The sequence below is a fragment of the Toxotes jaculatrix genome, chromosome 18 (assembly GCF_017976425.1).
Source record: "Toxotes jaculatrix isolate fToxJac2 chromosome 18, fToxJac2.pri, whole genome shotgun sequence".
NCBI classification, from domain to species: Eukaryota; Metazoa; Chordata; class Actinopteri; family Toxotidae; genus Toxotes; species Toxotes jaculatrix.
Genome location: NC_054411.1, coordinates 11119030 through 11143785, shown reverse-complemented (window position 1 = coordinate 11143785; position 24756 = coordinate 11119030). Strand labels below are relative to the sequence as shown.

The following is a 24756-nucleotide window of genomic DNA, read 5'->3' as shown; positions in this document are numbered from 1 at the left end:
CAGAAGTTACCGCAGCTGCAGACAGAAATGCCACTGCTCTAAACGGGACATTTTCAAAAATATTTGATCAGCACTGCCGCAGTTTTCATCACAATCACAATTTACAGCAGAGGAGAATTTGCAAAGGACCATAGTTTTGTTTGTATCCCTGTCGAAACATCAAGAACACCCCTAGGCTTAAAAATTCTAATTTAATTAATTGAATTTAAAAATAAAGTTTTGGTGTAAACATAAGAAAGACTGCAAAAAAATAGTATGCATTATTGTAGGTATTTAAGCTTTTCCACAATTATAGAATAGAATAGAACAGAATAGAATAGAATAGAATGCCTTTTATTGTCACTATAAGTTTTTTACATGTACAATGAGATGAAAATTATGTATCTGTAGCTCCCTGGTTTGGGAGATTTTTTTCCTACTCAGTTAAATCTGCTTGCCAACTGATGTGGGGCTAGTCTGGCTAAATTAATTAGCTTTGCGCTAACACAGCAGTGTTTTCTTCTCTCATGCATCAGGTGCCTCCAGTTGTTGATGTAAGTGCTGCAAGTCGACCAAGTAAACAATTTCAGGAAGTTGGTGTTGCAGCCTTGCAACTGCTCCCCATTCTTTCTTGTAAAACTTGTTCCGATATGATCAATAGCTTATGGTGGCTAATGTTAGCAAACTATAAACAGATATTGTAGTATAGTGAATATTACAGTCAGTGGTGAAATCAACAGGTTTCATGGTCTAATTGCCAGTTGCCAGATGATGTATTCGCCCTGACCTCACTGTCTGAAGTCACAATGTTAATTCTATTTTTCGGTAGATTTTTCCTTAAAGTTTGTAAACTGGTGCATACAAACTCTATCAACATTGTAACAGTGAAAAACATATGGAAATAAAAAAACAAAATTGTATCACAAAGATATTAAAACTATTAAGACATCTATTTTATCTCTGGATAATTTATCATACTTTCTCCATTACTGAATAACAATTTTTTTTTTACTTTTAATGCATGCCATCTGAATTTATGATTTATGATAATCTACTAGCATATAATAATCACTTGAATGTTCTAAGTGACTTTATATGTTAAACTTTATGCATATATCGAGTTAAAAAATACAATAATTGCAGACTTTATGCTATCACTTCGACAGTGTTTAATGACAAAAAGTACTGGTGATGGTATTGTAAAACATTTTCTAGAGATGATTCATGACTGTATTTTTTATTAATACCAAGAATAAGAATAGGCTCTTTTTTTCTGTGATGTGTACAGTCATATCAATATATAATTGAGCTTAACAGCAACATTGTACATTCAGTGTTGACTGGTTACAACCCCTTTAAATAGGAGCAGTCATTAATTAAGCCTGTGATTTACAGTGCCTGTGCAGACAATGTGATTTCTTTGAAGACTTTAATAAAACTCATGAGATCATAGAGGAACACGCACACGCACACGCACACACACACACACAGAGGGAGTGTTTGATTATCCCACCGTGCATCTCTACTCAACGCAGCCACCCAATCTTCAAAACTCTGCGGGCATTTAAAGCGACCAGCTGCACATGATAAGTAATAGGGAAAAGAAGCAGTTATGAATGTCATTTGCAGAGACTGCTTGCTGAGTGAGAGTGCAAGAGACCAAAAAAGAGAGCAAGAGAAAGAGAGAGAGAGCAAGAGGGAGAGGGTGGAGGAAGGCTGACTGAAGGTCTTAATGTTACATTTTAGCACCAATTTGAAGATGTATTCACCCCCAGGAGTGTAACTGAAAAGCTCTGAGGGAAAAGCCTCCAAGTGCCATCTTTACATCTGGGACTTGCAAATCACAGAGGCAAGATGCAGAACACTTTATATCCTTGCATGAAGTTAAAATCATGCCTTTCCTCTCCATCTCTCTTGTGTTTTTTTTTTTTCCTCCATGGAGTCCAAACGGCCAGCTTTTTCTGTCTTCCTTCGTCTCCCTGCTTCTCCCCATGATGACTGCTATAATTAAAGAGACTGGTCAGAGGGGAGGCCTTCTACGGCTGTTCTCCAACTCATTACCAGATGTTCAGAGGTCACTCCAGTTTATACGCACACTCGCACACTACACACGCCCACGCATACATTGAAGAGTTTCACACTGTCGTAGTAGAGTGAGAAGAAGCAAAAAAACAGATACATTCATGTGGACTGATTCTTAGTGTTGATAGTGTTTTGTCATTCATTTTCAGGTGAGAGTGGAAATGGACGCTGGAGAAAACAAAACAAAAAAAAAACGTAAAACTGTGCTGACTTTTACAACCCTGCCTAAACATGGTTCAACACAGAAAACAAAACTTCAAGTAAAACAGAAGGCCATCAATTTCTCTGTCACGATAAAACATGATCTAAGCTGCCTTTGGCAGACAGTGCAGTCATATCCGTCCAAATCCTCAGACAGGAAACTCACTTTATATCTTATGATGCTCATGCGTAAATGGTGAAGCTCCTATTGCTCGACAGGTAAGATGAACATCTGTGTCTGACTTTATCAGAAGGAAACATATGCCTAGCTTCCTCCTGTTTGTCGGGAAACACAAGTTTTAACACAGAGAAACTATGAGAACTTGCCTTACCGCAATCCGATGAGGAAATATGTGGAGCCCTATCACAATGTGAGTGTTTGTTATGTAAACACATTCTTACCTCTGTCTGGGGCTTATGTGTTTTCCAACAAACATATTGTGCCCTCTATATGAAGAGAATCTTTCATGCAAGGATATAACATTGCTAAATATTTTGTAACTGCTGATATAAACGCAAACATTCACTTGTTTGGAAAATGAAATGAAACAAAACTTGAATGCACCAGTAATTTGTCAGAATCCTATTTCTGGGTTAACCTTCTTTTGTTAACGCCAAGGGTTTGGATTTCATGTCAAAAATGTCCTGTTCAGACTTGAGATACGCACATATAATTTGATATTCACACACATATTCCATTGTGAGAACACAGGAACATTTTTTAAAGTTCTAGTTCAGTTCCTATGAATGAATCTCCAGTTTCATTTGACCCGTGGTCAGAGTCAGAGAGAATTCAGGCTGGTTGCCTCAGACCCCCATGTGACCCCTGCCCACAAAGCCCATGGAAGTATGCCAAGCCAGCAGCAGACGAGAACCTGAAGTAGCTCCAGACCAACACAGTGGCTGGTGATTGTCCGTTCTGCTCCAAGCGGAAAGCAGGTTCTTGACCTCCAGCCTGTCCAACAGCAAACCATCCTCGTCGCAGATTCATGTGATACTGAACGTTGCAAATAACATTCTGGTAAGGCAGTGTTCCACAATGCCCTACATGAAAGGATCAAGTGACAAAAATCCTCATTAAGACTGTGAAACTAGAAGCAGGGACTGTGGAGAGAGGAGTCAGAGGGCAGCAAATAGTTCAGGAATCCAGCAGATGGATCCAAACCTTTGCTGTACTAACATGACCCAAGACCAGCAAAAGCGCCCCATGACCTCCACTTCAGGACTGTTTTCGGAAGGTGAAAATATCACGGGTTTTGGATCCTTTCTTGCCCTCCGGTGGAGGTGTAGGGGTGGGGTTTGGTGAAGGCGAGGGTGTTGATGACGGGGAGGGTGAGGAGGGCTGAGGGGTGGAGGTGCCTCCATAGGGGCAGCTCTGTGAGTCTGGGTGTTCACCCGAACACTCCACAGTGGGGATGTAGCGGCTGTCCCACATCCCTGGGCCACACAGTTTACAAAGGTCGTGTAGGCTGCATGGGATCCTGGGAAGGAGGCGGAACTGGTAGAGAAGGCTGCGGGCCTGAGAGAGCAGGACGAAAGTGGCAGGATGAACTAAAATAGCTAAATGCAGAAGAGTGAAAGGAACTTTGGACTGATGAGAAACAAGCGAATACAAACAGTTAACTGCAGATATCAGACTTAATGGATTAAAACATTGAAATACATCAATAGCTTTGACTTCCAGCGAAAAGAAAACAAAAAGCTGTCAAGGTCAGCCTCGCGCGGGGTTACCTAAAGCTAAGAAGCCGCCCCGCCTGCTCGTGAAACGTTGAATGCAAAATCTCAGGCAACAACAAAAGGACTTATGCGTTCTGCATGCTAACATGAACTCACTGCCTGTGGTTGCAGCAGCACTAACACAGCATCCATAAACATGAGGAAGCAGGCACAGACACAGTAGCAGAGATGCAGATCATAAATCCTGTGCACAGCATGGCAGCATACCATTTAGCACCTCAAGGCCTCTGTGGGCAGGTTACAGTATATCACAGCTGCTTTGCTGCAGCATTGGACAGGGCTACTTGATGCAAACACAACACTGGTTTACATTAAATATAGTATAGTAATGCAGAAGACTGTGGATGAATTGTCATGAGCATGATCATAAACCACAGATTATTCTAATATATAAGATGAATGGATACCCATGCACCTGGGGTCTACAGAGGTGCAGAATGAAACCTTAAACACATCATTATATGTCAGGACATGATGGAAAGGCAAAAAAACAAGTAAACAACAACAAAAAAAATGTATTGTGATACCTTGCGTAGCACCAGTTCTCCATTCATGTGCATGGAGAGGTTGCTGAAGTGGAGCAACATTTGGTCAGTGGCGAGCTGCTGCTCTGTCACGTCCTCCCCATAGAGAACAATGATGGCCACACACAGGAACAGGTGGAAATAGTCCGTCTATAAAGTTAAGGAAAGAGGGTAGTGAAGAGGTCAATACTTGAAGACAAACGCAGGCGCATCTGCAAATTATCAGCTCTTTGGAGCCTGTAATGACAACACGATCTTGTATCTCTGCATTTGGTCATGCCCTTGCTGCAGGAAACAATGTGAAGGTAGCACAAGGAAAGACGCAAATAGACATGCACAAAATTCAAATTAACTCTGAAATCCAGTTAAAGGAAAACACAAATTAGGAGGTTATAGTAACTGACAAAGTGAGTTTAAAGATGGAGAATGAGTTAAGGACTTAGTTTGAAAAAGAAAGGTAAAATTTGGATACTTAAGACTTTATACTGCGTTTTTGTGCAAACATTGGAAGTATTTTGAAGTTACTTGATTAAATATGTACATTTAAATAATCTGGCTGCCTCTTATTCTCTAAATGATTAATTCATCTCATCATCTTTTAAATATCTGTGTCCATGTCTTCACCTTTCATCATTGGTAATGTACTCAGTTATAATTATATATCTATCTTTATATTACAGAAGTGTCAATTTTATGAGGTAAAATCTGACATTTTGATTTCAAAATGCACCAACCAGCAATATAACTAAGGGTCAGCTGGTCTAAACGTAACCGGGAACAAGTCAGGAACAATCTATTGTTACCCAGTATTTATCTTGTGCCTTCCTTTAGCAGAAAAATCAGATTTCAATCAGAAATTCTTCTTTTTGCTTGATCCAGCATCTGACATTAAACTGTGTAAACCAAGGTTTTACTCTGCTATCTCTGCTATCTCCACTTGTAGCTGAAGAACAGAAAATCCAGCAGAGAGTCTGAACAGATGGCATGAAACAGATAGACTGATATTTGACCCTGCCTCAGCAAGGGGAGGTGTTAAGCTCTGCATCCCGGCAGTGAACACGACACAGATCCGAGTTCAGTGGAACCTCAAACATAACAGCAGGTGTGGAAGAAACACGATTTACATCAATTTGGGGTTGAAAAGTCAAATAAATAGACTTGCAGTGCAAACTGCATGCTGTTAATTTATGCTAAGAGTTTGCTTATTTCTTAGAGCATTTCAAAAGCTGTTATGCTTCGATAAAGCACTGAAATCAGTAAAATTAGGCTGGATGCGATGGGAGTGTGGGATTTAATGAGATCTTTTCTAAAAAAAAATTTAATCTAATCACTGTTGAATTAAACCCTTAAATGCCTTCAAGACTAAGAGGAAGTAATATGACGTTTTAAAGGCATTTAGCAGGATTACAATAGTCTGTGGTGGCAGGTTTTAAAGGAGTAACACAGACTCTTTCTGTTTTAATAATTCATTTCTGCCTGCGTCCTGAAAAATCATCAGATACTTCATGCTGTGAGGAAACTGAACACTACCAAAGGCCCACGTGCACTCATATATGCAAAGTGTTTTTTTTTTTTTAAACTGGTGTATGCAAAGGAGCCATGCAGCCTTTTGCCCTGACCTGGTAGTGTGCCCAGCAGGCCTCCCACATGCGCAGAGCCTCGGTGTCGGGGAACTCTCGTTTGAAGCAGAGCAGGATCCAGCGGTGGCAGAAGAGCAGCTGGAGGCCGTCTTCCCCGAGCCTGGTCAGGTGCTGGTGGAAGCGGGGCAGCATGAGACGCAGCAACTCCCGCAGGTACATCTGTAGGCAGGTCAGAGAGCGTACACACTGTCTTAAAAACACATCACAACATTTTCTAGTGATATTTTAGTAATTCTGGAATTATGCTTCTCCGGGATGCACATAAGCGAGTGTACATAGATGTCATTCAGACATGTCTGCATGAGCGTTTCCTTTATACTAGTAAGGACTGTGAGTATAACTTACAGTATATGTCCACTGGGAAACAGAGTCACTTTTAGCAAAGCACAATGTAAAGAAAAGACAAAATCAGGAAACAGAAATCAATCTCACCCTGGCAACAGTATAAATAAATTACTACATCTGTGAAACAAGTGTGAAATTTAAATTAACATAAATGGGCAGAACAATGACAAGATAGACAATGGTATTAAATTCTATTAAATGCTTAGAAGAGGAATTTATTTCCCTGTGCTCTACTAGAAGATCGCCTGTGGAAGTCCTTTGCTGAAATGTGCTCCCAAACTTAGAAAGAGAAAAACAGACAAAACTTGATGTTGCATCAACCAATCAGCTTGCTTGATGCGAACCTCTGTGACCTACAATTACCCATAGCGCCATCCTCTGCGTAGGTTCACAAAGACATTTGGGTTATACTTGAAAAGAAGTTCACACAACGTGTGGTCTGATCATGTCTGAACGGAAACGTGTTTATAGCTGTTCTGAATGGCCACATTTGAAGATGGGGTGAAAAGCCTGCAGTCACAGAAAAGGAAGAGGCGTAATAATTGTTTCATTATGGGGATAATGGTGCACATTTTCAGACATTTTCTCTCCTGGAGGGCATGTACAGTGTTGCACTTGGCTGTAAATGTGAAAAGAATGCTATTTAACCATCTGTCACACACCTCTGATAAAGTATACCACCACATTTTTTTTAAGTATTTTTTGACAGGACAGATGGAGAGAGACAGGAAATGGGGAAAGAAAGAGAGGGGAATGACATGCAGCAAAGGGCCACAGGGTGGAATCAAACCCCGGGCTGCTGCAGAGAGGACTATAGCCTCAGCTCATGGGGTGACTGCCTCACTGAGTGAGCTATACGACACCCCATTCCACCACCTTTATGTGTACACCAACATCAGCATAATTCCAGCTTAATTCCACATCTTGACATATCCTGAAATTTGTCAAAATCATAGGCACACACAGAAACATCCTACCAGCTGCCTCTCCATGTCCTCATCCCGCGGTGAGCTGATGAAGATGGTGTTCTCCATGAGGCCGACAAAGCACCAGAAGGTGTCGCTTTCATCCTGGATCTCAGTGAGCAGGGGGGCCACCAGGTCAGACATGCCCTGGCAGTAGCCCATGTCTGGATTAAAGACTGCATAGTTGAGCAGAATCCGTCTGGGGAAAGAACAGCCACAGACATCTTAGTGCTGAGGTAAGACCTCAGCAGAAAACAGTTCTGATATGAGGGATCAATAAAGCACCATAAATATTTTAATTGTTGTTTTTTTGATGGTCTCTTACACAGAAATGTCCACGACCCTACAGCTCAGCCAAACCACTGAAAATTATGGTCCCACCCAAACGCTGTGAATGATCCAACAAGCCCTGCGTAGCGATTGCTATGCCAGCTCCTCTGGTAACTAGGGAGATAATTAATGATCTTTCTTGTTTGTTTTTCTTGCTTTTTTTTGTATATGGATACTAGTGTGAAGAAAACTTCCCTGGCAGTCCCCATGAATTAGTAAGTATTGTATAAACAAAGGGAAAACCCTGAGAGAGAGCTTTTACTGTTTCAGTGCAATGTTAACAAAGGAGAAAATGGATGTCATTTGGAAAAATTAAGAGGAAGAGGTTTTGAGGAAGCAAACTTTGCAGTGGTTTTATGTTAGAAAAATTGAAGAAAGAAATGATAAAGGGATGCCAGTATCTTCGGTTCAAATGAACGCTCAGACTGAATGATCCAGAGAAACTTATCTGTGACATATCAGTACAATAAATGTGAGATAACAGAGGAAGCATGAGCTAAGTGCTCTGCATTTGGACACGTGCAGTGCTGGTATCATCCCACCCCAGACACAGCATAAGACATAATACCAAGACAAATACCAGGAGCCGCGATGATAGTCACTAAACTAATATGCTATTTAAATCCTCTTGCTCCTCGTTTAGAAAGCCATTAGCTCTGAGTATGCATCAAAAGTGCTCAGACGGCTTAGTCAGAGTCAATAAAGCATGAAACTCATTTGCGGCTCCCCCAGAGTTCAGAATATGAAATGAATAGGTACGCCTGTGTGCTGAGGAATGGGAATGATAAGGATGGATTGAGAGAAGGTGACAGAGGGAGAGGGCAAAAGAGGCCGAAACAGAGATCAGGAGTGGGTAAAAAAAAAGAAAGAAAGGGGAAATAAAGAGAAGTTGGTCTAACCTCATGATTTCCACATTGGGGTTATTCTCTCCTCTGAAGAAGTGGTTGCTACGGTCTGTTCTCACCACATCTTTGTCCACTGTGAATTGGACCTTTCTCCAAAACTCACTGTGTTCCTCTGGGCTCATGGACAGTCTGAGGAAACACACAAACACCAGGCACAAATGAAAAGTGAGATACATGAAAAAAAAAAACAACTTAATCCTGCAGCTGTTTTCTTGACTACTTTCCAAAGTTAACTGGCCTCAGTTATGATAGATTAAAAAGATAAGAGCAAGTAAGTTTAAGACAGTTTTTATTGCACAGTCTCTAAGGAAATGCCTGGTAATTAGGATAAAAAAAAATAAAACATCAAATTATCTTTACCTTAAATGTTACTCTGGTGTAAAAAACTAATATTAAGCTGCAAACTAACTAAAACGTGCGGACAGGGAAGCAAGGGACTGAAGAGGTATTTCACCTTGAAGTGCTCCATTGAGGATAATACCACAACCATAAAACCTCCAACCATCCCTCTAAATGTTAAGGACTATATTTGCAATATATTTCGTGTATGGCACTAATGTACTCAAGTCCTAACAAGCAGAGGGGATTTAATTAACACTGTTTGTTTTCCATGTGGTCCCACCAGGAATAATGAGTGCACACCTGATGCAACGCCACGCAACTGTTTAGTTTCAGTGCTGGGTGTTTGTGTCGTTGGACCCTCCCTGGCCACCTTTCTGTCTTTCTCTCTCTGGAGGAAGCTACTCAGGAGTTTAGTACTGTATATGTTTCAACACTTTATATTTCTGAGGCTGGTAGGGTAAAAACAACTCCTGTATTTACATGTATATAGCATTGACCAGTACTACACACCACAGCTTTAGTAGACAAAGCCTGTTTGCAATGTCCGTCCCTAGATGGGCCTTTTAAAACACAAAAAATCTACAAGGAAATACAGACAAAAGAGCAAAAAAAAAAAACCCAAAACAATAAATGGTACAGTAAAATAAACATAAAAAGCACCAGATGATCCACATGACTCATCCCTCTCTAAAAGCTGTTTCAGCTTGAGTTTAAAATGATCCTATTCAGGATGCCATCCAGGCAGAGATAGGAATCAGATCTATTACTTTCTAGCTCAATAATACAAAATAAAGTAGGAGTAGGTGCCCATTCTGGACTAACCCTGAAAAAAATAAGCAATTAGTCATTTGGCAGAAGATTAAAGCAATCACTTCAAGCAAAAACTCTGGTTCCAGCATCTCCAGTGTTGAGGACTTGCTTCTTTTTGTCTGTTTTATATAAATGTATACTGAACCTGCTTGGGTTTTGGACTATTGATCAGACAAACCATGACATATAAAGATGTTATCTCAGACATCTAGAGACTGTGATGGACATTTTTAGAACGGAATATTTGAAAAAAATATGATGATGATGAAAATAATCAGTTGCGGTCTGAATATTTGGGAAAGTGTATTTATGAACAAAGAGCACATTACTGAGTGCAAGAAGTCAACTTCCTCTTCTCTTCCAAAAATCTAAACTGAAATGAGAGCTCTTTGGAATTTTAGTCACCAGTACGCAAGAAATTGGACACAGGCACTTTCTGTTCAAGAAAGCCAAAAAATATGTTTAACTAAAGAGGAAAAAAAGAAGGATAATCTCTTCTAAAGACTGGCACTTAGTGATTCTGTAGCATTTTTTTCCATAATGATAATAGAAATATTCTTTCCTGTCACTGATTCTGTTCACTATTTGCCTGCTGACCTATGTCTGCAGTAATCCAGTGTTTGATTGGTCAGAAATGTATTTATTTGTTCCAGCTACATTGCTTCCATTTCCTGCTGCTCAGGTATCACAGATAAGGTAAGTACAGAAGCTTAGGAAACAAGAAGCAAAACCACAGACATGGATCCTTACTCCTAATGACCAGCCAGTGGCCCTGGAGGCTGCTCTAGTCAAATGGTCTTTAAAAGAATCCATATCAGAGTCAGAACAAGGGCTCTAATTACGTGACTTCAATAAGACCTTCTGATGTACTCAAAATGTTAATAGGCCATACAGATGAAACTGGTCCAATTATCATATTCATTACAGACAGAGCAGCACAAGATGTGAAAATATGTGAACACTCAACCTTTTGATAGTGGGGTGGAGATAAAGGCTCGTGGATGTGCTTGTGTGTTACGTGTGTGTGTGCTTGTCCCTGCGTACCAGAGTGGTGTTTGATGAGAGAGTATGATTTGATAAGCGCTGACATGTTTTTTCTCCAGAGACCTTTTATTTCACACCCGGCACCTCCCCTTAACACTTCCCTGATTGTGCCTATTGATTGCTCAGCGTCTGCGATGAAAAGCCACAATGGACTCACATATTGTTTAATGTTTGACTGACTGAGCATTTGGCAGCCGATACCGCAGCCATGTGACAGTTTATCTGCTGTTTCACAGTGTCAAGAATACTGCCGTGTCTCCGTCAGACTTTTTAAAATGAACTGATTTCCAAACTGTCAAACAAACCTTCTTAATTCATTGCATCATACTCATTTTGCGGAACAGATGTTATCAGCAACCAGGAAATCTCCATATTTCTATACACCAAACAGACAATCTCCATCTTACTTCTCTCCCTGTTGCTCACCTCCTCTGTTGGATGTCATGATAGTGGGAGCGCTTCTGCAGTCTCCAGGCTTCCCTCTCCTGGGAGGTGGAGTCGTAGCTGTAGTAGTGCAGCAGGAAGGGCCACACCTCACCACGGATGGATGGGTCAATACCACCGAAGAAGATGGCCTGGTGAAGAGTGGGGAAAAAAGGGAGCGTTCTCATATATTCAGTAGGCAAAAAGGGGGAACACAGTGAGAGATCACTTCCACATGGTGGCGTAGATGACACCACATGAACTCAGCTGTGACCTTACTGACCTAAAGATGCATTATTTCATGAGAGTTGCAAAATGCTGCAAGACCTCCAAATAGGACAAACAAAAAGAACAAACACACTGTTCAATCTGCGTGTCCAGCAAAAACAGTACTGCTCTGTTTCTTCACATGTGTGTTTTTGAGGAAACGTCTTGGTCACAGTCTAACTGCCACTGAGTCATTTCAGTAAGATGGTAAACCTTCAGCTGAGTCAAACCCAGAGGACTCAAATGACTCACAGGGGGACACTCGCCATGACCAACCCGCTCATTATTTACAGAATGGGGGTGCTGATGAAAACCGAAAGTTTCTGGGTGGGGGGTGGACTTTCAGTGTGTGTGATTGAAGAGGTAATGCAAGAAAATGTGAAGCTTTACTGCATGGATAGCAGCAAGGAAAAGCTGATGCAAAGGCTGACTTATTTATTTTTCAAACTGATCCCACAGCATTGTAAAAACATGCACGTGCACACACAGACCTACCTTGCGTAGCTTATACTCCTCCTCTACCTGCCCACTGTGGTTGAGATGACGTAGCCAGGTGGTGACATCCAGCCGCCGATAAAGCTTCTCCTCTGGGTGGGTCTCAGCTGACGGTAAGGTGGGCCTCTGGATGGAAAACTGCATGCAGGATTTCTCATCTGACACCTGAAGGAGAGGGAAAAAAAATCAACTGTGTGAGAAAATGTGGGCACAGAACCTAAAATGTGAACAGAAAATGTGGAAAGAACTTCCGTTGTTTTCCAATAAAACTAGATGCCAAACAGGATTTAGGACTGTAACCTGACCTGGTCTTTAAGCTGAGTTTCCCTGCAGCACTTCCACTGTTGGAAGACCTCAGCCAGTTTGTCCAGGCCAGCATGATGGAAGTGGAGGATCTTATATTGGCTCTCTCTGCTAGCTATCACCAGCTGGCCACTGGTACAGGCCTCATCACTGCAGGAACACAGCGAAGGACGATCAAGACAAGAAAATAGTCACAAAATACTTTGAAGAAATGTGTTAATGTAGTAAAAGACACTTTCTAATAATATTCGCAACTGAGTTTTCCAATCATTATCATAAAACAAACCAACACCGAACCGAAACCTACAACACAGAGTGAAACATCATACAGTAGCATGATGAGTTGACCCCTCATGACCTCACTGTGACCCGGCTGACCTGAAGAAGAGTCTCAGCGACCTCATGTGACCCAGGTCCACCCTGAAAACTCCGCACAACTGCTCCAGAGCCAGCACCTTCTGCTGCTCCTCCCATCGAATGCCCTGCGACTGGCCGCTGCTCTCGGACGGGGCGTGGCTGTCCAGGCTGGAGGCGGAGCTGGCTGAGTGGGTCATGGACTCCTCACACAACTCTCTGGCAAAAAAAATAAATAAATAAAAATAGGGGGATGAAGGAGTTTGTATGAATTAGGATCTCAGGGGTTATTTTTTGGAGTGCAATTGTGCTGAAGGGAACTGAGTCATGTTTTCCATGAGATCAAAGGAATGAGACTTCAGATGTTGTTTATCCCTTCCGCACAAAACTCTCTCCTTTCTTGTGCCTCACATTCAGATACAGATCCATTCTTCTATGTGGGGCATTAATAATAACTATCATGCAGACCGTGGCCAGCGGTGTTTAGCCAGTGATAATTGTGCAGACATATAGGCTTATCCCCAGCTCAGTTCTGCCCTGTTGTTTTGTGTCTCAATATGGTTCCGCCAAGAGGCTGAGAATGGGAGGAATGCATGGAGGCTTCTGAGGACACACACACACACACACACACACACACACACACACACACACACCGACGCATAAGGAAATCTGTACACACACAAATCACACTGTCTGCCGTCCAATTTCCCCTGTCATTCCCCCATGGCCAGCATGTTGTTCCCGGCATTGAAACCTGAGCCGAGGGGTCCTCTGCTGCAGGAGTAGGCATACACGCACACACATGCACACACACACCATGCACATATGTACAGAAAAACACATACAAGAGATAACACAGAAAACAGACAAAACTGCATATGCAGCCAACACAAACACGCATCCTGAACCACAGCAAACACACACAAACTCTTCAGTTTTAAGAATCACTGACTGGCTAGTATGTTTAATGTCTTTCTCTCTTCTCTCACACACACACACACACACACAGACAAGTGAATGGACCATAGCTAATGACCATAATGCACTCTCAAACACGTCTCAAGACATGCTAACGCTGAGAAACAGACCAACACAGAAATGCGTTAAACCCACTGACATTTGAGAAGTAGACATCTAAATGAAGTTATCTGTGTATCGTTTACTACTGAAATGTACTTATTTATTTTAACAAATAAACCCAAAAGTCATTCAATTTGAAATTTTAGTTTATTTTATCCTTTTTATATATATATATATAAAATCCAACTAAAACTATTTCTCCTTCTGGTTTGAGTAAATGTGTGAATTTAAAAGGATCCTTTTGTAAAATTACACATCTCTTCACTCAGAAAACTATTTTCTATTTGCAGCAGTTTTACAGACGAACACAAGTTGCACGTTGGTACTTGGGAGAGACGAGGGAGGCAGGCCAGGTCTAATCTATTACACCCTGAATCAATCATGTCTGGCTAATCATTTCCCTGTTAGCAGATGGGAAAATAACACGGCTGATCAATCCAAGCTGCACAGTTTCCTCAGCTATCTGGTGATTTACTGCTCTCTGTCTCATGTATCACGCCACAAACCAGACTGTGGAATACAAGGAGACTGGGAGAGAGGCACAGAGATCTCTGGTAATGGAGTTAAGCAATCTGAAATGTGGAGGAGCGCTTTTAAAGGACTACTGTACTCGCTTTTTCATAACTCCAATGACTGTCAAACTCGTGGTGTTTATAAGGCCTATGAGCCCATTTACAGCAGACGTTTCCCTCTTTCTTCTCACATGCTTAAAGTACATATGCAAAAATGTTTTTGCATAATCCTCCACATGGAAATAAAAGTGTAAAAACCATGGAAAACAGAGTGAGAAAGGACATGATTCTTGGCATTTAAGCATGGATCACCCACTGTGCTGCATTCAAGCGGAAACTCAATGAATGATTAACAACGTCTGTCAGTGTCAATGGCCTGATTCTATTCATGTACTGCAGGCAGCAGCCACACCATAAACTGTACACAGAGTACATTATGTAAACAAGCTGTTTTGATGGAGCCAGGCTCCTGTAACTGGCATGTCCCACCAGGCCAAGGTGAGATCAAACTGCCCTGAGGCCCTTCGTAACACCTCTCTCCACACAGAGGAGGCTTTACCCTGGGGGAAGGCGCTGCCAGGTCACCCTGAGAACCATGACCAAGTGCTACAGGCCTCCAGGGACTCTCAAGGCCATTCAGCTAGGGGAACAGGGAGATGAGGGAGGAATTGGGTGAAGGGGGTGGCGCAGGCACACACTGGAAAGTGGTCAGTACAATTTGGAGAATCATGTGGTATTCCAATAATCCCAGAACCAAAATGACACATTCAAGTCAGACATATTCTTTGCCAGGTCCTTCTACGTACTAGATCTCCTCTTGAAAGGGGGTCCCTCAAAAGGGGTTGCAAGATAAAAGTGAGGGGTTCGCTTCATTCAGACACAGGTGTAATCAAGCCCACATTTAATTCAGATCACTATCTACAAATCTGTTTTCACTTTGGCATTACAAGGTCTTTTTCTGTTGCTCAGTGACAAAAAACACATGAAATCTATTTTGATTAAATCTTGTAAAACGATAAAAGATGAAAACTCTAAAAGTCTTCCAAGTACAACATGGAAAAAAACAGTGGTCACAACCAGTAGAGATACAGTATGTGACAAGTGATGAGTAAATCCAAGCAGAAATTGCTTTATTTTAAGTGTAACAAGCCAAAAATTATGTGATAAACCCAAGTAAAGCCCAGATGGCAGTGCACACTGACAGTCAAGAGCGGTTTAATAAACTACTGTTAAACTTTAAAGAATCTTGTTAAGAAGCTTGACAGAGATTGCTGTGGATTTCTCTTTTTCGCTCTCTCCCACCACTCTCCTCTTTCTCACCCCCCCCCCCCTTCATCCGCTCTCGCACTCCCATACGCGGTTCTTTCTCTTTGAATGATTCCAAGTGACATGTTTCCAGTTCCTGGCCCCTTAACAGTGTCAATTAAAGCAAGAGAGAGAGAAAGAGAGATTGAGTGGGTTCCAGGGTTTTGGCTGCTGCTCCGCTCTCTTCAGTCCTCTAATCCGGAGAGCTGACATTCAGCCCAGCACAACAACCCCGGGAGCACTGGGAATCAAAGGGCTTCACACAGACTTTAGGAAGGGAAGGGGAGGAGGGCAAGATATTTGAGAGGTGGGCAACACCGAAAGAAACAATATTGAGGAAAAACAGAGAGAATGACCAAGAGGAAAAACGCAAAATAAGAGTGGATGGAATGGACAGACAGGGGGGACAGAGTGAGAAATTAAGAAAAGACAGGAAAAAATACAGAGAAGAGGAAGGATATAAGTGCCAGAGAGACACTAACAGCGAATGAGGCGCAGAAGAGAGGAGGAAGAGAAGGACCGAGTAAAGGTTAGAAGCTGTGAAGCACAGAGCATTGCCAAGTCACACACTGACTGCACTTACAGCAAGCTGGGGTCTGAGAGTGGTTAAAAAGGCTTAAACACACACTGACTCACTCTCTCACTCTCCTCAAAACACACTGAAACAGGCTCACACATTCTGGGCAACATGTCAGGCCAAATAGCTGCGTGAGGAAACGACCACGGAGGGAATCATAAAGTCAAACGGCCGTGAGGTCCGGACAGCAACACAGTCACTGTCCAGATGGCTCCCTTGATAAGAGAACAGTCCCTGGAAGCATGGAGGTTTTGGGTCTGTAGGATCTGGGCACTTATTCTGAGCCTTCTGTGACATTATAATACATTTAGATTGGAAGCTGCTTAAAGTAAGTGAACCCATTTTGAAGTCTGATAACATTCCATGCCTCTCACTGAAGTCACCTACCTGCTTTTCACATTCAGTTGTAGTGTAGTATGCCACCATGTGGCCTGAGAGCGTAAACTACCTGTCATGTCATCAATTCTTTCCTTTTTGGCTCCACCTTGTGGCACATTTGGGTAACCAGTACAACGCCTTTATATTCGATGTGTAACTTGTGTAACAAATAACCATCTGGGTTACTGTGCTACAATAGGCTATAGCAACATGTCATTCAGAGTTTCTCAGATGAAAACAACTGACACCTCTCTGTCTGAAAGAATGGAAGCAAATGCATAATGCATGTCCTGTCCTCAGATTTCTTCCATAATCCCGAAAACTGTTTTCAAAAAGTAATGAAATGAAATAAAATAAAATAAAATAAAATAACTTTTTTTCCTCATTTGGTCTCACAAGTCAAAACATTTCGATGTAATTGTCACTAGAGAGACTTACACTGAATGTCTTTGCAGACAGAGCTGTAGCTACCATTGTGGACACAGAGGTTATGTCCTCCGGGTATTTGGGTTTTGGGAGGAGTTATCATAGGAACTCACATGCAGTGAGCATTTTGTAAGCTGATTCCATGTTTTCCACCCAATATATTTAAATCTGGCTCCTTTTAGGTCACCAAAAGCAACTACGCAGCCGTTTTCAACAAACTTTACGCCACGTTAAAATATCTGATCTAATCTTTATGAATGTGAACTAAACTGGTATTTTTTTCTGTATAAAAACAAGATCTATTCAGAATTTGATAGTTCTCTGAGTTTTCAACACTGGTTTGGAAAGATAACCCTGGAAGAACTTCCAAAACCTGACTTACTTTCCCACCACTTAATAACAAAGAACAAACTTATCTCTGCTGTGTATGAATAACATCTGAGATCACGAATGAGGCCTGTTTCAACCCTTTCACTGACCTGGTTTCATTGTCCAGGAAGACAGAGCCGCTGCTTTCACAGAGGGCCTCGCTGACGGGGGACAAGCAGAAAGGGGAGGAGAAGGTGTCGGAGTCAGAGCCCATGGTGCTGTCCCTGCTCACTTCGTCCGACAGCTCACAGGAGCCCTCATCCCCTTCCTCCCCGGCCGACGGCAGCTGCTGCTGGTGAGAGGAGGCATCCGCTCCAACCTCTACCACCAGGCTGTGGCTTTCCGTGGAGGTGCTGCTGGTAATGTTCCTCTCCTCATCCTCATCTTCCTCCTGGGCTGCTGGGGGGCGGGAATGGGGTCTGGAGGGGATGGTTGGTTTAAAACGGCGTCAGTATCATGTATATTACTGAAGCAGGGATGCACACTTTGTCAAACATGTTTTAAATCTCACCATAAGTAAGAATTTTCATACTGTAACCACTCATTAGCTCATAAACAACAGTGGGGGAGATGTCTCCAGCATGTTGAAAATGTCTGCAATTTAACTTTCAAACTAAATTTAGGACTTAAAAAGAAATGCCCCTACCGTCGGCCTCGGCGGCGTGCGTTCCTGCGTACAGGGGAGCTCTCGGGTGTGATGTAACGTAACGCCTCCTCATCCTGCCTCTGGATGCGGGAATTGGGCACCCAGGTCAGAATCAGAGTGGTGCCCAGGCTCTCATCCTTCTCCACGTGCACACACAGGTAGCCTACAGGGGGCAACATAAAACCACAAGTACGTTAGAAGTTATGTTGGGAATAACCAGGTGATGTGAGAGGAAAGAACAAATGTTTTCACAAGTAGCAGGAAGTTGCAAGTTTAAGACAAACATGAAACCTGAGAAGAGATAAGCACATAAAGAGATAACAACGGAGAGGCAACCTTGAGTGATGAGTAACGACTTTACAATGCACACAGACAAAAGGAAAATCACAAGTGATAAGAGATAAGAAATTAAGGAAATGCTTTTAGCTTTTATACCAGGGAGGGTTGAAAAAAAAAAAAGTCAACCAGCAACACATGCCAGTCATGCTCACATTTTTAAAAACCACAAGCCCAGAATCGTTCATCCTTCACACGCACATACAGGGAAAGCACACCAAGATAAAATAATTTCAGTCCAACAGTTACTGCAGCTTTAGTAAAATGAGGAATACTGTATGTTTACAGCTGCAGCACATAGCAGCATAAGTGAGAGTTTTCTAAGAGTTTGAATTATATTTACCAGTTTTTTTAACAAATGTAAGAGAACTCTACCTATTAAATTAAGCTGCTTTTATCAAACTAAATTTGAGAAAACTCATTTATACTATAGCACTACACTGTGTATATCCTTAAATGTCTTGTGGGTGGGAAGCTTTTCACTCAAACTCAAACAAAAATCATTTCTAACCTTAATACTAGTCTCACTAACAACTAAGCTTAAGGGAAAGCTGTTCCGTTTGGCTTGAATCCTCACTCAGCAGCTGTGTTCATAATACAAAGAAAAACAGTTGGAAAGGCAGTTTCAACATTATTCCATGCTAACCTGGGTGGTGCTCAGCCAGGCCTGGCAGGGGCTCCGCAGGGTGCACACAAACATTATTTTTGGAGAAGATGATCTCGCCGTCCAGGCCTGCGCGTAACGATGAGCCCCCTGCCCCGGGGTTAAAGGTCAGGAGGTCGGAGGCCTTGGAGGAGGCACGCCGCAGGAGCCGACCCAGAGACATCTCCTCAAGCACCGGGACACTGGGCCCATTCTCTGATTGTGGGGTACGACGGGGAGTTTCAGGAAGAAGAGCAGGGGAGGACAGTCCATGATAGACATGGGATTGGAGTGTTAAAGTCCAGGAAGGGGGGATGACACGAGAGAAAAAAAAAAACATGACAGCCAGGTTAAATATTTTGAGGACAGAGCTCGGCACAGAGCATCACCTACACTTCACCTCTTCTGTCACATGTGTGCTTGCATTTACTGCAGTGTCCTTACTGCAGAGCTCAACCCCAGAGTCCCCTCCTCTCCGTACTTGTTCAGCATTTCCCTGTGCTACATTTTCTGTGCACACACCTACACCTACTAACACATACACAGGTTCTGTGGATACTGTACTAGTGTGTGACCAAACCAGCTCCTCCTTTTGTAAACAACACACACACACACACACACGTACCAATATGTGCACACACAAAGACATGTGCAAACACACTTCACTCCATCCGTGTGAAATTGTAAGCAGTTATCAGTAGCTAACAGATGTCACCAACATCAGCGCTGAACTGGTATCAGCATATCACACCACCGGTGTTTAACTTGTCTGCTTCAGGAGGACAGCCTCTACTTCACGTAGAACAAAAAGTAAAGAGGCACTTTTGATGCTGCAGTAGGGTGTGCTGTTGAAGGCTTTCTTTTTTGAAAAGCCTTGGATGGGCTCTTACTTTTAGGGCTCAAAGAACATTAAAAGCAAATCACGGGAAACCCTTTTTGTTTGTTTGTTTTTTTGTGTTTCTCCTTGATTCACTCAAATAGAGTAGAACTCATTGATTCATTTTCTTTCTGTTGGTTTGACATCTGTGTCTGTATCTTCAGACCCACTTCATGAGTGTAACCTTGTTCTCTTGCTGGCTGAACACACTGACACATACTCCCCACTCTGTCTGAGGAATGTTCCCTCCTTTTTCCTCAGAGGGCATGTTTACCTCTGCCTGATTAAGCAGGCACCCCACTTCCTGATGCCAGGCCCCAGACAGGAAGGCTGCTAGCACGAAATCCAGGCAGGACCTCAGAAGCGGGGACTTACTATAGGCCATCATTTGACTTAGCCTTATAAAAGTGTGACTGTGGGTGTTTTTTTTTTATTTTTATTCGAGGTTTAACATTCATGCACTACATCTTGTAAAAAGGGGATAGTGTTTCTTGCAATCTTGGCCATTGCATCTAACTAATGATTATTTTCTTTTCACAAGTCCTGTTTTGGTCGCCCAACACTCCAAAACCAAAGATAGCGAGGAGGACAAATTATTTGTTTGCCAAGTCCCAGTTCCTCTACACGCAAGCCACAACAGTAGACTCCTACTGAATACTAGCAGCCATTGGGTTATTTGCATGCTAACTGCTTCAACAACACTATACTACTCTACTTGTAAATAAGCCAGTATGGCCTAAACACAGTGTCTACATGCTTTGACGTTGCATTGATGCAAGATACACACGCTAGAGAACATGCTACCTGTGCACCACGTGCATAATGACAGGCTGGGATTTTCAACAATGACACACAACTGTTACTAGTCAACTCATAACATATTCACTGCTGTGCCACTATCCAATGGTTATTTTGGTCTGTATGTGATTACAGGGTGACCCAGGTCAGTTTGATAGGGCTCGTGCACGCAGGCTGTTAAAGGGCAGACCCCTCTCACTCCTTTCTTCTCCCTTCATCTTTTATGCTGTCAACGCCTCGGTGTGCTCACACACTGCCTCTCCTCTCTGACCTTTCACTCTTTTATCAAATGACTCAAATACTTAGGACTGAAAACACCATCCTAAACTTTGCCTAGTGCCACTGTGGCCTACAGAATACTTCACATTTTTCACAAACTTTTAACAGACTGCCTGCCAAAATGAGAGACTTTTAATAAGAACCTGAAACCTACACCATGGAAATTTAGCTGCAAGTGTAGAAGCCACAAGCTTCCAGGGTCTCAGCTTCTCACCTCTGGGCTACATTAATTAAGTTGTCACGCTGACATTTGAATAGATGAGCCAATACAGAACACCCCCAGCCCCTCCCCTTTTCATCTGCACTGTATACTAATGTGCCTTGGGCAGCTGAAAAAAGAACTGCCACAAAAAGGCCACAAAAAAGCCTGAAAAACAAGGTTCTTGTGGACTCTGCACAAGGAAACTATATGGTTGACTTGGTGGTGTTGTGTCTACATATTTAAGGCTTTGCTACATCTACAGATAAATATTAAAGCACATAAAACATATATCTCTTACAGGTAAAGTGTTATATTGAGCTTCATGTTAGTGCTGCACGATTTGATGAAAACGTGCGATTGCGATTATTGTGGACAATATTGCGATTTGCGATTGCGATTACGATATTATGATTGTCATGAGTCCACTTGCTTGAATATCAAGGACAACACAGAATAATGATAGTTTGTGTATTTCTCAACTCAAAACATACACATGACACAAAAAAATACAAAACCTGAAGATTACACTGTTCCAAATAACGTAATATTAAAAAAATTATAAAAGTTTGAAAATAAAGATATTTTCAAAATGTATCCGTGATTGTTCGTTGTGGTTCTTTCAGGCGGTTTTCAGTTTTATCTTTCACGTTACTTGGTTGGGCTTTTATTTGCATGCACTCGTCGAATTTTTCAGTGTTGTCTCAAATGTTGATAGAGATTGGTCGTATTACCTCGGGACGTAGCTACTTTAGCTTTGCAGGTTTTACACTGCACGTCTTGCTGTTCAGGGTCGTCAGACCTGAATCCAAAGTATCGCCATACAACAGAAGTAGCATTTTTTTTTCGCCACCAACTCTGATTGTCCCTCGTGTTCCTCCTCAGCGTCCATGTCGGTCACTGCTGTTTGCTGAAAGCCGGGTAGTCACGTGACCATACCTGCGGCTGCCCACAGTGTGTGGATGTGCCGTCAATTACTCCACATTGGTTTACATTAAAGCGCAAATCGGAGTCTTTTATGCGGTTACGTAATCGCACAGCGTGACATCGCGATTGCGATTAGATTAGATTAATCGTGCAGCACTACTCCATGTCATAAAGTAGTACACACTATACCCTATAAATTAAATACACCTATTTGAAGGTCTGGAATTCTTTTTCAAAATAAACTTTTTAATACGCCTACAGTCACTACAATCACTCTGGTGATTTTCATAAGGACATAAAGGTGACTACAAACTTCTGGTCATAAAACGTACTCGCGCCTTATGGTTAAATTCACTGGACAACTATATCAGCTGATATTAGCTTATCTTAGGTTTATCAGTATTAGTATACAGTATTTATGTAGTAGTTTTGAGCACTTCAGATGTTAAGATTCTTATCCATACCATCAGGGGGATGCCTGATTGATGCCACATCCATTCTGCACCTGGACAATGGACCCAAGCACACAGCCTGAGTCATTAAGAACTATCCTCAAAGACAAGAACAAGGAGTCCTGCAACAGATTGTCTGGCAGCCACAGAGCCTTGATTTCCACATCATGGAAAGTTCTCCAAGATGTTTGGAACAACCTAACTGCCAAGTACCTAGGAAAACTGTGTGCAGGTGAATTGAGGAGAACTGGTGATATGATTTGGGGTTTTTTTTCTGTTCACAGCATTTTGAATTAAGTGAATTCATGGCTCTATTTTTTGAAAGCATTCTCACTTTACAGTTAGTGCCTAAAACTGCTGCACTGCTGCTTTATATCAGCAGATAAGTAATAAGTGGTCGCAGTTAAGAAATACCAAAGGTATGATTGAGGTCATTTAGACAGTAACCCCATTACAAAGTTTATTTTTCAGCTATGAAATGTCCCACTCAAAGTATATCGTGGATAGAATTCTTTAATAATGAATATTAAGGGATCTTTATATAAAATGGTTGTTTATGCTGTGTGCGTGTGTGTGTGTATATATTATCAAAGCCATTAGATCATTCATATATCAATTTCTGTATCTGCCCCAAAAATCCTGCTTCAACCAGGCATTTTAACTTAATAAGATTTGCTTCCTTGTCCGTATGTGATGACCAGAATAGGAATATCTGTACAATCTAATAATACAATGCAACACTGACACAACTCTTTCTAGTTTTCCATGATTTGAGTTTCACATAGGACTCAACTGCTGTAATGAACTGCATCACAATGCAGAGTTACACTGAGAATACAGGTCAAAGGTGTTTGTGTCAGCCCCACAACGTGAGTAAACCCTTTCCTCCCTGCATTAAAATAGGCGGACTGAAGGTGGCCTGTCCTGGAGGAAATGCCTCAGTAGTAGTAGTAACAGTAACAGTAACAGTGCAGCCTGTGTAGCACAGGCGTGCCATGATGTCGGGGGCTCCATGAGCTCTCTTTGCACTGGGTCTGACAGAAAGCATCCGCCTGACAGGAGGAGGAGAGGAGAGGAGAGGATGGGACAAGGCTTTTGCCACCGCAGCATTATTTACACACAGGCCCATACTAATATTTACTGTGGGGTACTGACCGGAACACCCTGGGACTCTATCTGTACCATCTTGAACATAAATATTTTAGTTTGGCTGCCTGGACCATGGCCGAAATCTCTTGCTAGTTGCACGTTTACAGGCAACTAGCACAAAAGTTTGTTTAACAGAGACGCAGCGCGCCGCAGGAGACAACAAGGACACACATTTTGCTCGTACCGAAGAAATGTATCCTCCTCGGCTGCTGGCATGCACCTGTTCCAGCAGGAGAAATAAATGAATAACAAGAAACGGGACCAAGCGGCTGAGCTCTCACCTTCAGTCCCGCCGCAGGAGTCTACAGCCCATGTCGGACGTCCATGTCACCGGGCAGGCAAGGACCGAGCAGCATGTACCGGCGTCGTTTCACCTCCTTTCTCCCGGAATTAGCTCAGGTGTTTGGGACTGTAGTCTTGTTTGCACCCCTGTGTTTTCCGACAGTGATACCACACGTCTGACTGCTGCTGTTTCTAGAGCAAAAACTACACTTCCGCCTGAAGCTTTCAAAGTAAACCCTCCCTTTTAGCGAATAGGGGGGTGAATGGGCTTTTGAAGCCTTTGTGTCGCTTTAATTTGTAAGCTAAACGTGTCTTACTTCCTGTCATGATTTGCTTGTGTGTTTAACTTGATTTAGGAGCTCCAGACCAATCCCCCCAATTTCGCTGCTTCCGGAATGTCAAATGCTTTTTCTATCACACAAACCGGGAATTTTCGATTTTACATAGAAAACAGAGAGAAAATCAGAGCTTGACTACACGTAAAAATACAAAACAAATATATTTAACATAAATCAAAGTCATCATCCGACCCAGCCTACCATACAAATCTGACCTTTTTCATCATAGGTGACGTTTTTAAGGTCACAGGGAAAAGCTTGAATGCTGTTGGTTCATCATCGGGACCAGAGCTGAAGTCAGAGCATCTCGTCCCACAGCTGCTGAAGGCTTTACGTCTGTTTTTGTTTTTTGTTTTTTTTTCAGGCAATGAATGATTTCCCACCTCACTAAAATAAGGTAAAGATAAAAACAATTTAATGCCCACAACATATAAATG

At 42.2% G+C, this 24756-nt stretch overlaps 1 protein-coding gene across 2 annotated transcripts; it reads right to left on the bottom strand.

Moving 5' to 3' along the window:
- Positions 1–1869: 1869 nt before the first annotated feature.
- tbc1d16 (TBC1 domain family, member 16) lies at positions 1870–24124 on the bottom strand. Of its 2 annotated transcripts, XM_041061620.1 has the most exons (13): positions 23981–24124; positions 19022–19234; positions 18040–18202; positions 17504–17812; positions 12771–12965; positions 12395–12542; positions 12090–12254; positions 11331–11479; positions 8703–8837; positions 7486–7672; positions 6143–6322; positions 4527–4673; positions 1870–3781 (listed from the first exon to the last, which is right to left on the bottom strand). In XM_041061620.1, the coding sequence occupies exons 2-13, from the start codon at positions 19200–19202 to the stop codon at positions 3482–3484; spliced, it is 2259 nt and encodes a 752-aa protein (XP_040917554.1). In that variant the 5' UTR covers positions 19203–19234; positions 23981–24124; the 3' UTR covers positions 1870–3481. The 2 variants fall into 2 exon arrangements, with proteins under 2 accessions (XP_040917554.1, XP_040917555.1); XM_041061621.1 differs by lacking the exon at positions 23981–24124 and having other exon boundaries at positions 19022–19272.
- Between the last annotated feature and the right edge of the window lie 632 nt (positions 24125–24756).